Raw genomic sequence first — 15,991 nt, forward strand, 5'->3', positions numbered from 1 at the left:
TTGGCATCTCACTAGATGTTCAAGGTAGAAACCTGGCTATCTTCTTTAGTCCTTTCTCTGTTTCATCATCTCCACCGCACACACATTCAATAGATTGCCAAGTCCTCTCAGTTTGCCCCCTTAGATAGCTCCTGAAGCCATTCGTGTTTTTCCATTTTTCCTCCTTAACCTAACTACTGTCATCTTTTCTCACTATCAGTATAGTAGTCTCCTTCCTAACTGGCTCGTAACCCCTCCAGAATGGCCTTTCTGAATCACAAAACTAATGATGTTACTCTACTGATTAAAAATCATCGATAAGCTCTATTCCTATGTCCTCTGTATAAGTGTAGCTCCTTAAAATGGTTACCTGCAAGGGATTTTATAATCTACCTGTTGCTTACCTCCTTCCACTTTACCTCCTCTGAACTTTCTTTCACTCCTGGCTTTGCAGCCATGCTGTTCTCTGTGCCCAGTCCTTTCCTCATTCCATCTTGTAGCCTGGCTAACCGTGATTCCAGCTCAGAGGCTACTTCTGTCAGCCTTTCTTGATGACTCTGAGGATTGACTTAGGTTATCGCCTTGTTTTGTCTTATAGCTGTCTGATTTTGTCCATATCTTGACATTTATTATTCTTAGTATCTATATCTAGCCCTTCCTTAAGCTGTGAACTCTTCGAGGGCAGTGGCTTTGTCCTTTACCTTTCGCCTCTGGCATGGTTAGCACATACAAGGAAACTGCTTAGCATATGATGACTGTGTTTAATATTTTATGTATGTTTTAATTGTTTTTCTTGTAAGATGATAATGAGTAGCTTTAATACATAATTTCTCTTTGCAGAAGAAAGTTGTCTCAGGGGTAGCAAGTAAGCCCAAACAGGACGATGGCGGAAGAATTGCAGCTAGAAATCGCCTCGCTGCCATAAAAAATGCCATGAGAGAGAGGATGAAGCAGGAAGAACCTGTGGAGGCAGCGTCCTCTATAATGCCAAAGGAAGTTGATAAAATAGTGTTTGATGCTGGATTTTTCAGAATCGAAAGTCCTGTTAAATCCTTCTCAGGTTCGTTTTTCTGCTAAGACTCATTGAGAGAAATACTTGGGGTGGATGGGAGCTTAGGTAAGAGGTCGAAAATAGTTTGCATATGAAGGCCTACCAAGTTCTTTGAGTCTGGAAAGTAGACTACATGCTCACTCACACATACAAGGCGTGTTTGGATGTATATGATTAGATGAAATGTGCTGGTTCTTCTAAAATGGCTCTTATATTTTCTAAGCGATTTCACACCTGTTATTACCGCTTAACCCCACGGTCCTGTGTAGGTCACAGGATCCCAAGAGGTAAGGGACATGATGGAAGCATGAGAAGTCAGGTGATTTTCTTCAGGTTAATTAGTTGGTTTAGAATTTAAGCTGCAAACATCTCAGGCATCAAACCCTCACCCTTCTTTAGCTGTGCTTTAAAATGAAACTTATAGAAAGTGGAAGTTTGGTTTAGTTTCCATTTATATTTAAAACTTCTCAAATTTTATGAAACAGTTAATGTACTAATTTCCTACTTTAAAAATATTCCAGTGAGGGACGCCTGGGTGGCTCAGTTGGTTGGACGACTGCCTTTGGCTCAGGTCATGATCCTGGAGTCCTGGGATTGAGTCCCGCATCGGGCTCCCGGCTCCGCAGGGAGTCTGCTTCTCTCTCTGACCTTCTCCTTGCTCATGCTCTCTCTCACTGTCTCTCTCTCAAATCAATAAATAAAATCTTAAAAAAAAAAAAAATAAAAAAAAATATTCCAGTGAAACCAGCTTTTTTTTTTAATTTTTAAAATTTTTTTATAAACATATAATGTATTATTAGCCCCAGGGGTACAGGTCTGTGAATCGCCAGGTTTACACACTTCACAGCACTCACCATAGCACATACCCTCCCCAATGTCCACAACCCCATCACCCTCTCTTTACCCCCCTCCCCCAGCCACCCTCAGTTTGTTTTGTGACATTAAAAGTCTCTTATGGTTTGTCCCCCTCCTGATCCCATCTTGTTTCATTTATTCTTTTCCTACCCGCCAACCCCCCCACATTGCATCTCCACATCCTCATATCAGGGAGATCATGTGATAGTTGTCTTTCTCCGATTTACTTATTTCGCTCAGCATAATACCCTCTAGTTCTATCCACGTCGTCGCAAATGGCAGGATTTCATTTTTTGACGGCTGCATAGTATTCCATTGTGTATATATACCACATCTTCTTTATCCATTCATCTGTTGATGGACATCTAGGCTCTTTCCATAGTTTGGCTATTGTGGACATTGCTGCCATAAACATTCGGGTGCACACGCCCCTTCGAATCACTACGTTTGTATCTTTAGGGTAAATACCCAATAGTGCAATTGCTGGATCGTTAGGTAGCTCTATTTTCAACTCTTTGAGGAATCTCCATGCTGTTTTCCAGAGTGAAACCAGCTTTTAATACTTCAGGAAACCATCCTTCTTATGATTTTCTAACTGATTTCTAACTGATCTTATGATTTTTCCTTATGATTTTTTAGTAACTATTTTTCATAGGCTGTCTTTAGTAGATTGAATTTTTATATGTAGATGGAAATTATTTAAAAGCCATGTGATAAGAGGTCAGAGCTGAAGTAATCTCTTCCATAAGTTTCGGTGGACACTTCTTTTTTTTTTTTTCCAAGTACAATTTTTTTCGGTGGACACTTCTATCAGTGCTTTAAATGCTAGATGTTTGTTTTCAAAGAGAAAGGGGCCAAGCCCTCTTCAGATACCAATCAGCTGAAGGGATATTTTTTTCCCTATTATTTAACTGTGTCCATGGGGAAATTTTATGAATATAAACTTGAGCTGCTATCTGATATTTATATTAAAATGGAAATTTATCACCTCAAGTATATTATATATAACCTTCCTGTCAGTTTAGCTATCACACCTGGTCGTGGTTTCATTTGGATTCTTTAAGCAGCTGCACTTCCAACAAACCCAGGAATTGCCTCCTGCTAGTAACATGGCTCCTTGCCACTAACTTCCCAAGGAACTCATCACTGTTCTTTCATGTACCCAACTTGGCATTTATGACTGGGGAGATTAAGGTTTATGGCCCAAATCTATCTTGTTAAAACTGAGTTCTCATTATAGAGCACATGGTTTGTATGAGGCTTGTTACAAAGCAGAAGTCCCCCAAGGAAGCCCCCCTCACCCCATTTGTCACTCCCTAGAGGCAGCCACTTTTAGTTCTCTTTTGTTTTCTTTTTCTTTCTTTCTTTCTTTTTTTTTTTTTTTTTAAGATTTTATTTATTTGTCAGAGAGTGAGTATGAGAGCACAAGCAGCAGGGAGGGGCAGACAGAGGGAGAAGCAGGCGTCCTCCTGAGCAGGGAGCCAGTTGTGGGGCTCAATCCCAGGATGTTGGGATCATGACCTGAGCTGAAGGCAGACACTTAACTGACTGAGCCGTCCCAGCCACTTTTAGTTCTTAGGGTTTTGTCGGAGTCTTGAGTTGTTTGACTATGTAGATTTTTTTTTCTCAAATTGTGTAGTGTGTTTTTTGTGTTCTTGTGTGTGTGTGTGTGTGTGTGTGTGTGAGTGTGAGTGTGAATTGTTCCTTGAATTTACTCTCCCTGGTCCTCTCTGATCTTTCTTTTTAGAAACATCTATTTTATCTTTTTTCTGGTAAATAGACTATTTTTATAATTTTTCCTGTACTTGTTTTTTACTTCCTTATTTCCTCAGCTTTCATGTTGGCTCTCATGGTTGTTTTGGTTTTTGGTTTTGCTCTCATGGTTTAAATCCCCAAGATCTCTTTCTCATTCTTGGAATGTCCCATTTTATAACATTCTGTACTTGTTTGTTAAGTGCACTGTCTTACCTTTCTGAGGATGTTAATGATAGCTTTTATGTTTTCTTTCCCCTGTACAGTCAGAATTTGTTCCAAGAAACTTTCATCTGTTTGGATTTTGTTTCCATCTCTTGTACTGGAGGATTTCCTTGGGAGTCTGGTGATCATTCTTTGCTGCTTATGGTTAAGAATAGGTCTCTGCCCAGTAGCACGTGGGTAATCGGGGCTTTACTGTAGGGTGATTTACCTGGGCCATTGTGCTAGGAAGCTGTACATCACTATATTTAATTCTTTTTTCATGGGCTACTTGGGCTCCCCAGAAAAGATTCTTCCAGTCTATTGCCTAGAGGGTATTATTCCAGCCAGCCACCTTTCAGGAGCCAGGTGGGAGGGAAAAAACTAAGCGTCTGAACTGTTTGTTTGTGATCCCCTTTTTTGCATATAGTACCAATCTCCTAACCTTATCTGGTATCCCCTAAGCCAGAGACTTTTTCTTTCACTTTTTCAGGAAGTAAACCTCTCTGGTCTTCCGGTTTGGGTGGTGAGGGTGTGGGGGCATGATGACAGTTGCCTACCTGTGCAGAATGAGGAAAGGGCTCCATTTGTTCTTTCTTTAAACTGACTTTGAACCAATCTTCTGTTTTTAGCTCCCTTTTCATCTCTGCTTCCAGACATATTTGAGACCACCAATTCTTTTGAGGGATGCTGTGGTATAAATTGGGTCATTTCTCCTCTTTCCTGACTGGTGACTGGTGGCTTAGAATTTATTTTCTTGAGTCTACTAAATAATATCCCACTCACTCATCTAACATTACAACTTCCAAAATTTTCTGGTTATTGTTTCTTTTTTTAGTTCCCTTTGTCCTTGAAATTGTGTTTCAAATTTAAAAAACTGAGTAAGATCTCCCTTGTAGTTCAGTCGGTTAAGTGTCTGTCTTCAGCTCAGGTCATAATCTCAGGGTCCTGGGATCGAGCCCCATGTAGGGTTGTCTGCTCAGCTGGGGAGTCTGCTTCTCCCTCTGCCCCGCCCTCCCCTACTAGTGAGCACACGCTCCCCCCCTTCAAATAAATAAATAAATAAAATATTTTTAAAAAATAAAAAGCTCCTGAGTAATAAAAGGGGAGGCATTCTTTGTCCTTGTAGCATTCTTCCTTTTAAGATGATCTCTGTTACTGCTTATAGTAGTGGGATGTCAAGAAGAAACAGAATCTAATGTGTGTGTTGAATACTATCTTTAACTGAAAGTCCCAGGCATTTGTCTTTAAAAAACATTATGGAAGAGGCTAGTTGGTAGGGTAACAGGAAGAACTTGCACTGTCTTCTTTGGTATAATGAAAAATGACTGAAAGAACTTTTTGATACTGAGATGATTTCTCTCATCTTCTAGGACTTTCTATCTCTTCTGAACGTCTTTCTCAAAGACATAGGACACCTAAGTCTGTCAGCAAAGGTGTGACTGAGTGCAGGGCTGAGATGGATCATCTAAGACAAACGATGTCACCACAGAATCCTGATCCTCAAGGTACCAAAAGTGAGCATGTCGATAAGGAGACTTTGCTTTCAACTATTCCTAAAAACAGGTATTTTCTTTCATGTGTTATTGTTAAGAGTATAACAGTTGCTGGGGTGCCTGGGTGGCTCAGTTGGCTAAGTGCCCAGCTCTTGGTTTAGGTCTGGGTCATGATCCCTGGGGTGGTAGGATCGAGCGCTGTGCTCAGTAGGGAGTCTACTTGAGGATTCTCTCTGTCCATCCCCCCCCCCAACTCACACACATGCACACGTGCGCGTGCACGTACTTTCTCTCTAAAAATAAGTAAATAAGTCTTTTAAAAAGAAGTTTAACAGATGCTGACATTAAATATCAATTTAGATTGTTAGCCTGGTAAAATATGCAAGATCTATGGTTTGTTTTTTTTTTTTTAAAGATTTTATTTATTTATTTGACAGAGAGAGATCACAAGCAGGCAGAGAGGCAGGCAGAAAGAGAGGAGGAAGCAGGCTCCCTGCTGAGCAGAGAGCCCGATGCAGGGCTCCATCCCAGAACCCTGAGATCATGACCTGAGCCGAAGGCAGTGGCTTAACCCACTGAGCCACCCAGGCGCCCCAAGATCTATGTTTTTAATTAGATTTCACAATGACTCTGTAACGTGTAAGAAATGCTTCTATTGTCTAAGTGAGGGAACTAAGGCTTACAATTTTAGATCGATTATTGGTTATATTTAAGCATGCAAAGTAAATTCTGCAGAACTAAGAAGAAAAGAAGCAATACAGGGTTGTTTGGTGCTAAACACAGTACAGCTCTGGTGCTTGGCAGCTCTGAGCTCAAAACCGGTTCTATGGCATACGAGCTGTGAAACTTTGGGAGTTTAATTAACTCCCTTAGCTTCAGGTTCATCATTTATGAAACAACCAGTGCCAGGACTTCCCTGCAGGGTCCTTGAGAGATAGGCTCTTTTGTACCAGCCTCTACCGAAAGTGCCTTGAGTTTGCTGTCTTGCATAAATAAGGGAGAGCTCATGTGTACCAAAGAATTATACGCTAGACACAGTTCTAGGTTATTGACATGTATTATCTCATTTCATCTGCAAAACAACCCTGTTGCAGGGGGAAGGGAACCAACCCTGTGAGATACTAGATCCCCATTTTTCAAGTGAGAAAACATGAAAAGTTAGTAACTTACCCAAATACAGCTTATAATTAGTCAAACTGGAGGCTGCCTCTGTTCTTTTTGCTGCAGAGTATGGCCTCTGCACAAACACATCACAATGATCTATATAGTCCTCATTCAAGGACCGTAAATGTACCAAAAATCTGTTAGGAAAAAGATACTTTAAGGTAAGGAGAAAATAAAATTGTAGTCTGGAGCCAAGAGAGAACTATTGGTTTTATTATTGTTATTATTATTATTATTATTATTATTTTTAAAGATGCCTTATTATTTTTTTTTAAGATTTTATTTATTTATTTGACAGATAGAGATCACAAGTAGGCAGACACCTACTATTGGAGCCACCCAGGTGCCCCTATTGGTTTTATTATTAATCTGGAGATGGGATAGCATTGAATACTCAGTCATTATAGCAAAGAAGGTTGTCAGGGTGCCTGGGTGGCTCAGTGGGTTAAGGCCTCTGCCTTCGGCTCAGGTCATGATCCCGGGGTTCTAGAATCGAGCCCCACATCGGGCTCTCTGCTTGGTGGGGAGCCTGCTTCCTCCTTTCTCTCTCTGCCTGCCTCTCTGCCTACTTGTGATCTCTGTCAGGTAAATAAATAAAATCTTAAAAAAAAAAAAAAAGTTTGTCAAGAAAATAAAAGAACACCTTATGAATTAAAATAGAGGAAACAAATGAAAGTTTCTGCTCTTAAATATTTTATGGAACAAATTTTAAAATTTCAATTTTTTTAGTATGAACCAAGGTATATTTAGATTTTGTTGGGACTAAATATTTTAGGTGTTCTAGATATCTGTGGATTATAAAATACCAATTTATTGTCATTTCTTAAATGCAAGTTGCTTTACTTTATATATATATCCTCTAGTTTATTATCTTGTACTAAGAAGACCCATAATTGTATTTAAAAGATTTTACAGGGGCATCTGGTGGCTCAGTCAGTTAAGCGTCTACCTTTAGCTCAGGTTATGATCCCAGATCCTGGGATCGAGCCCCACATCAGGCTCCCTACTCAGCGGGAAGCCTGCTTCTCCCTCTCCCCCTGCTTGTATTCCCTCTCTCACTGTCAAATAAATAAATAAAATCTTAAAAAAAAAAAAAGGTATTACAAGGATTCTTTAATTTTTTTTTTACTTGATTCCCAAAAGTAGTCCTGAAAGAGCATCTTACATACAAACAACTTTGTGCAGTGAAGGCAAAGTGGAGTTGAAAACTAGAAAAATATCATATTTAAAAAAAAAAAATGACTTGCAAGAGGTTGAGACAGGTTTTTTTTTTTAATTATTTTTATTAACATATAATGTATTATTTGTCCCAGGGGTGCAAGTCTGTGAATCGTCAGGCTTACACATTTCACAACACTCACCATAGGACATACCCTCCCCAATGACCATAATGCAACCACCATCTCCATACCCCCTTCCCCCCAGCAACCCTCAATTTATTTTGTGAGATTAAGTCTTTCATGGTTTGTCTCCCTCCCGATCCCATCTTGTCTCATTTTTTCCTTCCCTACCCCAAACCCCCCACTCTGCCTCTCAAATTCCTCATATCAGGGAGATCGTATGATAATTGTCTTTCTCTGATTGACTTATTTGGCTCAGCGTAATACCCCACGTATTTTTAATGAAATACAAGTTACAAACTTCGAGATTGGAATATATTAAGATATAACTAACAAGTAGATGTAGTCAGCTCCAGCTACACAATAACTGACTTGTTGCTTTGATCCCCAGGACTTGGCTTTATTCTAACCTTTCCCTAGTATGTATGTAGCTCTGGATTTGGTGAGATTCAAAAGACTGCCGGTGGACTGAGCAGCATGGTAACAGGCTGTGAGCTTTCTGGGGAGGAGTGCATCCAGTCTGTGCGGCCATCCCACTATAGCTGTAGTCCCAAACTAACTTCTTTGGACCAGGTCTGATCTTGGACCAGGCTCCATCTTTGACCCATGAAGGATAGTATCAAAACACAAGTAAAAAAGATAGCAGTATGTTTAATTATCTGATTATCTGCTTTTTTTCTTTTTTAGGAATAGCATAGAAGAAGCTCACCATTCTGGATTACAAGATTTAACTGAAGTAAATTATGTAAGTCCCGTTCCAGTATATAGATCACAATTTATGTCATTATATATAGTAACTCCATAAGCAACCGCCAGAATTTCCATCAGAAATCTAAACCAGTCATTCAAATGATACTTCTTGTTTTAAAGGCCTTTGTCTTGTTTGAAAGCATAGTCCCATTTTGTGTTAACTCACATCAAGATTTTTTTTTTAAATAAGGTTTTATTATAACAGCCATACTTATGTATTGTATCTGGCTGCTTTTGCAATACAATGGTAGAGCTGAGTAGTTGTGGCAGATATTCTGTGGTTCACAAAGCCTAAAATATTTTGCATCTTGCCTTCCCCCAAAAAAATGTTTGCCAGTCACAAAACTGGAAAATCGTAGACACTTGCTGAGAAGCTTCCTTCAATCATACCATTGCCATAATATTCTTTGAATAATTGTTCAAGAAGCAAGATAGTAGGATTTACAGTGTTCTTTAGCCTGTGTTCAGAATGTTGTTCTACTGTTTTTATTTTTAATAGCAACAAGACTTTTTTAATTTTTTCTAATTTTTGGTAATTAAATGTAAAAACCTTTTTTACTTCCAGGATGCAAACAAGATAAACTTTGAGACGGATTGTTTACCCAGTGAAAGGATGAATTTGCCTCTACTTGCTGGTAAAGTGGCAGATGATATTAATACTAATAAAAAGGAAGAAATTCCAGATGGTGTAGAAGGGATGGAGCTACATTCTTCAGTCACAGCACAGGATGTTTTGATGAGCAGCCCTGAAAAAATTATACCATCACAAAATGACATCTTACAGGAAGAGAAGACTAAAATTTCTCAGTCAGGTGAGATCTTTTAAATATATTTAGATGAGGCTTTGTTAAATAAATGAACTTGGACTAATACATAGATTATTGTGACTACTTCTGGGAACCAGTTTCTAACAGTAAAGGTTGAAAAATTGGGCATTGACAAGAAACACTTTATAAGAATCGGTACATGTCGTAGTGTCCCAATGTACACCTTAGACCTTTGGAAGTGTACTTATTAAAAACAACGGCTAATAATCCATGTTGGAAATAAGGAGCGTTTTACGTTAGACCAATCTGGATTCTTCATTGTGAAGACTCAGAAATTCCCCAAAGTTTATTTTTTTAGTTTACATCTTTGTCAACACCCATCCTCAAAACTTTCTTTAAAATGCCCTATTCTTCTTTCATAATGCCTTTTCCTATCTACTTTGTTGTGATTGTTCTGCAATAGGAAATGGCTCTTAGACTTTCGTTATAGTATAATGTGTGATAGTTTCTCCTACTGTTTTCATCTGCTCCTCAGTGGTGCTGTTCTGGCTGTGGCCTAAGGCAAAATAAACGTAACCTTGGCCAGACATTTAATGTACTCCAGCTATATTCTTGGGTGCCTTTTCTTTTTTTCTTTCAACCTTAGTATATTACCTGTTCATTATAAAAGGATGTAAATCAGGAATAACCATGTGAAAGAGATGCATAGGGCAAAGCATGGGGAAAGGGTACAGAGCTTCCATGCCTTCCAAATGCATCATTCTCCCCAGATTTCCATATATGCACTAACCTGGATGCTCAGTGGTACCTTTAATATTACAAGCATGGGACTTGTTTATAGAAGACTCTTTTTTTTTTTTTTTTAAGATTTTATTTATTTATTTGACACAGAGAGAGAGATCATAAGTAGGCAGAGAGGCAAGCCGGGGTAGGAGGTAAGCAGGCTCCCTGCTGAGCAGAGAGCCCAATGCAGGGCTCGATCCCAGGACTCTGGGATCATGATCTGAGCTGAAGGCAGAGGCTTTAACCCATTGAGCCACCCAGGCGCCCCTTAAGTACATTTTTTTAAAATGCTATAGCGTGGCCACGTGGATGGCTCAGTTGGTTAAGTGTCTGCCTTTGGCTCAGGTCATGATCCTAGGGTCCTGAGATCAAGTTCCACGTCAGGCTCTCTGCTCAGCGGGAGCCTGTTTCTCCTGCCCCCACCAGTGCTCTCTCTCTCTCTTTCTTGCAAAAATAAATAAATTTTTGAACTCTTAAAAAAAACTATAAAAGAATGCTGTAGCATAAGATGACCTAGATTTTTATTTTAGCACTTAATATATGGAGCTTTTCATCATTTTTGTCTATTTCTTAACAACACCTGACTGCGAGAATATTCTTTAAAAAGTTAAAAGTTGGGGCGCCTGGGTGGCTCAGTGGGTTAAGCCGCTGCCTTCGGCTCAGGTCATGATCTCAGGGTCCTGGAATCGAGCCCCGCATCCAGCTCTCTGCTCAGCAGGGAGCCTGCTTCCTCCTCTCTCTCTGCCTGCCTCTCTGCCTACTTGTGATCTCTGTCTGTCAAATAAATAAATAAAAATCTTTAAAAAAAAAAAATAAATAAAAATAAAAAGTTAAAAGTTGGGGTTTTTGTTGTTGTTTTTTTCAGTATTTGATATTAAAAGTCTTACTACTGAATGCCATCTTCTTGATTCGGTAAGTTTTCCAATTTAATTTGAAAAATTGCTTTATAGTCTAGATTTGTTTTATAAAATGGTATTACTCACTTTTCAGTTTATATACGAAGTTGGTTTCAGATTTATACGTTACTGTTTCATTTACTATGAAATCCATTTGTTACTCATTTTTCTCAAAATGGGAAAAAATGTCGTGTTTATAAACTTTAAAATGTAGCATGTTTTAATACTACATTCTGAAGATTTATTTCCCTATGTAATTTATGTATCAAGTTTGTTATGACATATTGCTTGAATACTTAAATATCCAATTGTAGCTTGAATTATGCTAGGTATCTCTAAGTGATGTAAGAAAAAAAAGACAAGATTTCTGTCTTTAGAAACGTGCTTTTGGGGGGTGCCTGGGTGGCTCAGTGGGTTAAAGCCTCTGCCTTCGGCTCAGGTCATGATCCCAGGGTCCTGGGATCGAGCCCCGCATCGGGCTCTCTGCTCAGCGGGGAGCCTGCTTCCTCCTCTCTCTCTCTGCCTGCCTCTCTGCCTACTTGTGATCTCTCTCTGTCAAATAAATAAATAAAATTAAAAAAAAAAAGAAAGAAACGTGCATTTGGGAAGATAATGTCTATCCTACTGTTAGTCAGCATGGGTTATTTCCATTTTAATTCTTTTGGAGAGAGATATATATTTTTTCTTATATATATATATGTTCATTCTACTATCTTATTTAGAGGCTCCCCAGCCTTTATTTTTGGTGACCTCTTGCCTCTACATCTAGTTCAAACCTTAGCCCTTCTGTGTAACCTTCCTGGAAAAGCTCTCCTCTCTCCCATATTAATTTGTATATATAGATGTAGGTGCACAATGCACACAATCTCTTAGGAATATAATATGAATATGTTATATTCTTAAAACCCATTATAATTTTAAGAATCTGTTTCCCTTATTATCTGTAAATTCCTCTGTAGGCAGAGCTGGCACTGTGGCATGAATAAAATAGTGCACTCTTGCTACTGTTTACAGCAGTGGTTTTCAGCCCTACCCCCAGATATTTTTATTTCAATCTGGAGTAGGACCTTTATCAGATGATTCTAAAGTATAGCCAGGTTGACCACCCTGGTTTATAGCCTTACCTTGAAATTTTCCAGGGCCAGTTGCTAAAATGGGTCAGGAAATGGCCTTGGTTTGCTAATCTTTGATCTCAGAATATAAAAAGTTCATCGAGGCAAATGTAGGATAAAAGCAATAGTTTTTGTTAAGCTTGTAAAGCCTGGCAAATACTTGGCTTCCTTAAGCCACTAATTCCTTAAGGATCTCTGAATATGTTGGCTTTCATTATTTTCAAAGATGCCTTCTTTTCATGCAGGCTTCTGGGCTGCCCTGTGTCTCAGGAGCAGAATGAAGTGTGTCAGTATCGACCTGTAGTGACCCGTAGTCTGCTTTCTTGATCATAGAGTCAGGGATTTCAGCATCAGGCCAGTTGAGATAAACCTGATTTAATCCTGTTCTCAGATCTGAACTCTGAATGCTTGATTCTGATAATATAGGATATTACAAATAAATTTGGAATGTACTGTATTACATTTTGTGTTCTACTAATATTACGATTAAAAGCGTTTCAATTATCTTATATGTTAGCTAGTTGACAAGTCTTGGTACTTTATAATTTAGTCTCCCTATGAATTCTTTTCCACTTTTCATATAAATTAGACCTTGGAATTTTCAATTTTATTTTCCATAGGTCTGCTTGTCTAGTTGAGACCCAAATTATTACTTGCTTCTGTAGCATCACTTGAACCTGAAATAGGACTCGAGGGGGAACAAAGAAAAGGATCCTAGTAGGATCACATTAGTAAAAGGCCTATGAGGTACAGTTATATGGATTGGGATTTGTAGAATCTGTGTAAATGGCTTGAGATATGGTCTTAATTTTATTTATCCTATATATACTGCTGAAGTCCATTTACATATTACTAGTCATCTTTGAGGCATATGTACCTATCATACCTTTTCAATTAAAAAATATATATATATTTGAAATTAGATCCACTGGTAAGTAGCAAAATCATTGTGCTATTATTAATGGTTTTATTACTATATACCAAAATATTCTTCATGTTATTAATTAACCTGCTATTAACTTGCAATGTTGAAGGCTTAATTGGTGAAAATTTTGATTTAGTGACTTCTCTGAATTTATTCTCTAGCCGGGCCTAAACTTCAGTAATACATTCACTCAGGTGGAGAGGAGACATCAAGATCATGCCAGACACATTTCCTTTGGTGGTAATTTGATTACGTTTTCACCTCTAAGACCCCTCCGTGATGAACAACCAGAAGAATTTTGAATTTAAAAATAAATCCAAATATTTTTCTTCATATTATCAATGTGATGTATTAGCATATTGAAAATTGAAGAGTATGTATTTGTGTTCACTTCTAGTCAATTTATAGTGTCATAAAATGTTTTAATATTCAGTGTTCATCAGAGTGTGTTTTAGCTGATAGTGTTTCTCGAGGGAAGTGGGGATATTTTGTACATTAACTATGCAGAATAAAAAATGTACTTTACCTCATCTCTCTTGTTTAAAATGTATAAGCTTAATTAAAACTAAGTGTACTTACTCAGCACTTATGAACATTCTTCAGTTTAATCAAAATATAGTATTAAACTTTGACAGAAATATTTGCATCTTATACTTTATTCTTAGCTTAGACTCTTAAATTTGTTGATGTTGAACAACTTTTTTCAGAGTATAGTGAGTTCCTTTAAATGAGCTTTCTGGAATCTGAAGTTGTTTACATTCTGCAGTTTCAAATGGTTAAACTATTAGAGGGACCCATTAAATCTTTGCCTTTTTCTTTTCATTTTCCCTTTAATATACCTGATAGTTTTAGGAGGAAATGCCTTCTTCCCTTGAAAAGAATTTTATCAATCACTTAATGTGTTTGAACTATTTTCTCTTTTATAAAATTCTTAATTTTAGGATTGTAGAAGACAAGGCCATAACAGCACCAGGAACACTCGTAGTAGCTAAGCTTATAACCAGACCTGGGTCCAGTTATTTCTACCTCTAAATGAGTTAGGGCTATTGCCATTCACCAAACAAGCAGCAGCTTATAAATGTGTAAGATTAGGGGTTTTTGAAAAGAAAACAAAACACATCCACTTTTGTTGTCAGGGAAAGGTATGTTAAGCTTGTGGAAAAGAGAGTATTTATTATCGAGCCCATATGAGCAGTCAGGCCATGTGAGGGGCTGGCTTAGAAGAATGTTCTCAGAATGCCTAGTCTTACCAAAAGATAAAGGCAGCTTTAACATCCCATTAATGAATAATTCAAGGAAGACATGCAAAACAAAGAAACATATATAAAAGTCGGGCCATTCTAAGGGCCCAAGCATATGAGCATGCAAAAGAAGTTGGTACAAGGTAACCCAACGACTCAGAGTCTATGTAAGGCAATATGCAACAAAATAATAAAATAACATTTGCCCGCAAGGACAAAGCAGATGAGAATAAAAACAATGTCAGTAAACGTGATTTTTTGGTGGGTTTAGTAAGATGTACTATGGACTTGTTCAGAGACCTTTTGGCTATTTAGTAATAGTAAAATGAAGTCAAACTGGCTTAATAACAGGGAAATTTATTATTTTTACAAGTTGCCAGGGTCATTCCTGGTGCTTTACAATCACCAGCTCAACGATGGTTTCAAGGTCCAAAATTATGTTCACAGTTCCTTCTGTCATCCTTGGTGTCAGCTTCTCTGTGGCTGGGTCTTTTGGGGGTTACATATATTGTTAGTGTATTAAAAATTTTAGAGTATGTATTTGTGTTCACTTCTACTCAATCATTTTATATAGTGTCATAAAATGTTTTAGTATTCAGTGTTAAAGTGTTTTCGGCATGATAGTGTTTCTTGAGGAAATTGGGGATATTTTGACAATCCATTTGGGATTGTCTTTAATCTGGATTCCTTATTTTATCTAGGATTATACTTGAATAAAACCATAACTATTAGGAAACAGGGAATGGATGGATAAGCAGCTACTAATGTACCCTACAACTAGATAGTGTGTTCTTAGGCTATTGGACTCTAGAATTATGAGATATTAGAAAAATCTTTGAAGATACTAGGAAAAAATATTGCTTTGGTAGAACAAATACCTTTCCAAAAACGGGGGGGAAAAAGAATTTCCATTTGTTCAGGACCTCCTATATGGCAACCCCTTTGTGAACATTTATGAACATTTGTGAACATTTATTCAACGATCACAGTAACCCTACAAAAGGTGTATTATACCACTATTTTATAGACAAAGGAACCAAGGCTCAGGATTTAAGTAATTTTATGTGGAACAAGTTCCCTCTTTTTTCTATAGCTTATGTTTTTCCACTTAATCATAGACAGAGTCAAGATGAGAATATTAGAGTAAGGAATTAGCAAACTGTGATATGCTGCTCGCATCCCTCTTTAGGACTGAAATACTTTTTCCTTTAATTGTTAGAAGTGCTATTAGACAGCTTTCTGAAGACAGCTACTTCTCAAATCATACTGTTTCTCAGGTGGCCTATATTTGTTGACTGATTGAACTGAAGAGATAAAGGACTGTTCCCCCTCTTGACAGCTCCAAAGGGTCATCCAGCTTCAGAACCCCTGTAGGGTAGGGTGAGGCATCGATAACCAAACCTTCTCCCTCTGCCCGATCATGTGCCGCCTTGTCCTTCAGCTGTTGATGTCAAGATTCTCCTCCATAAGCCTCTTGGGTTCTAATCTCTGCTTCCAGGGAACCCAACTTGTGACAATAAAAGTATCTGAGAAGATGGTGTTCCAGAAACAATAAATAGACCAAACAATATTTTGATTCTTTTATAAAGTAAAAGTGCTATGACCACCTCTTAGTTTTGAAATTGTCTGAATCTTTGGGCCTGCTGGTAATGGGGAAGTGCAGAAAGGCATGCTTAAGA

General features: G+C 38.1%; 1 protein-coding gene across 1 annotated transcript in view; it reads left to right on the forward strand.

Moving 5' to 3' along the window:
- Window positions 1–13,711, forward strand: part of DLGAP5 (DLG associated protein 5) — a 39,241-nt gene extending 25,530 nt beyond the window's left edge. Inside the window, exons 14-19 of the mRNA XM_032875334.1 lie at window positions 820–1,039; window positions 5,212–5,404; window positions 8,526–8,583; window positions 9,154–9,400; window positions 11,004–11,050; window positions 13,233–13,711. Coding sequence (XP_032731225.1) covers window positions 820–1,039; window positions 5,212–5,404; window positions 8,526–8,583; window positions 9,154–9,400; window positions 11,004–11,050; window positions 13,233–13,373 — 906 coding nt within the window. The 3' untranslated portion in view covers window positions 13,374–13,711. The remainder of the gene's footprint in view (window positions 1–819; window positions 1,040–5,211; window positions 5,405–8,525; window positions 8,584–9,153; window positions 9,401–11,003; window positions 11,051–13,232) is intronic.
- Window positions 13,712–15,991: the final 2,280 nt, after the last annotated feature.

The sequence above is a fragment of the Lontra canadensis genome, unplaced genomic scaffold (assembly GCF_010015895.1).
Source record: "Lontra canadensis isolate GAN:19392208 unplaced genomic scaffold, GSC_riverotter_1.0 scaffold55, whole genome shotgun sequence".
NCBI classification, from domain to species: domain Eukaryota; kingdom Metazoa; phylum Chordata; class Mammalia; order Carnivora; family Mustelidae; genus Lontra; species Lontra canadensis.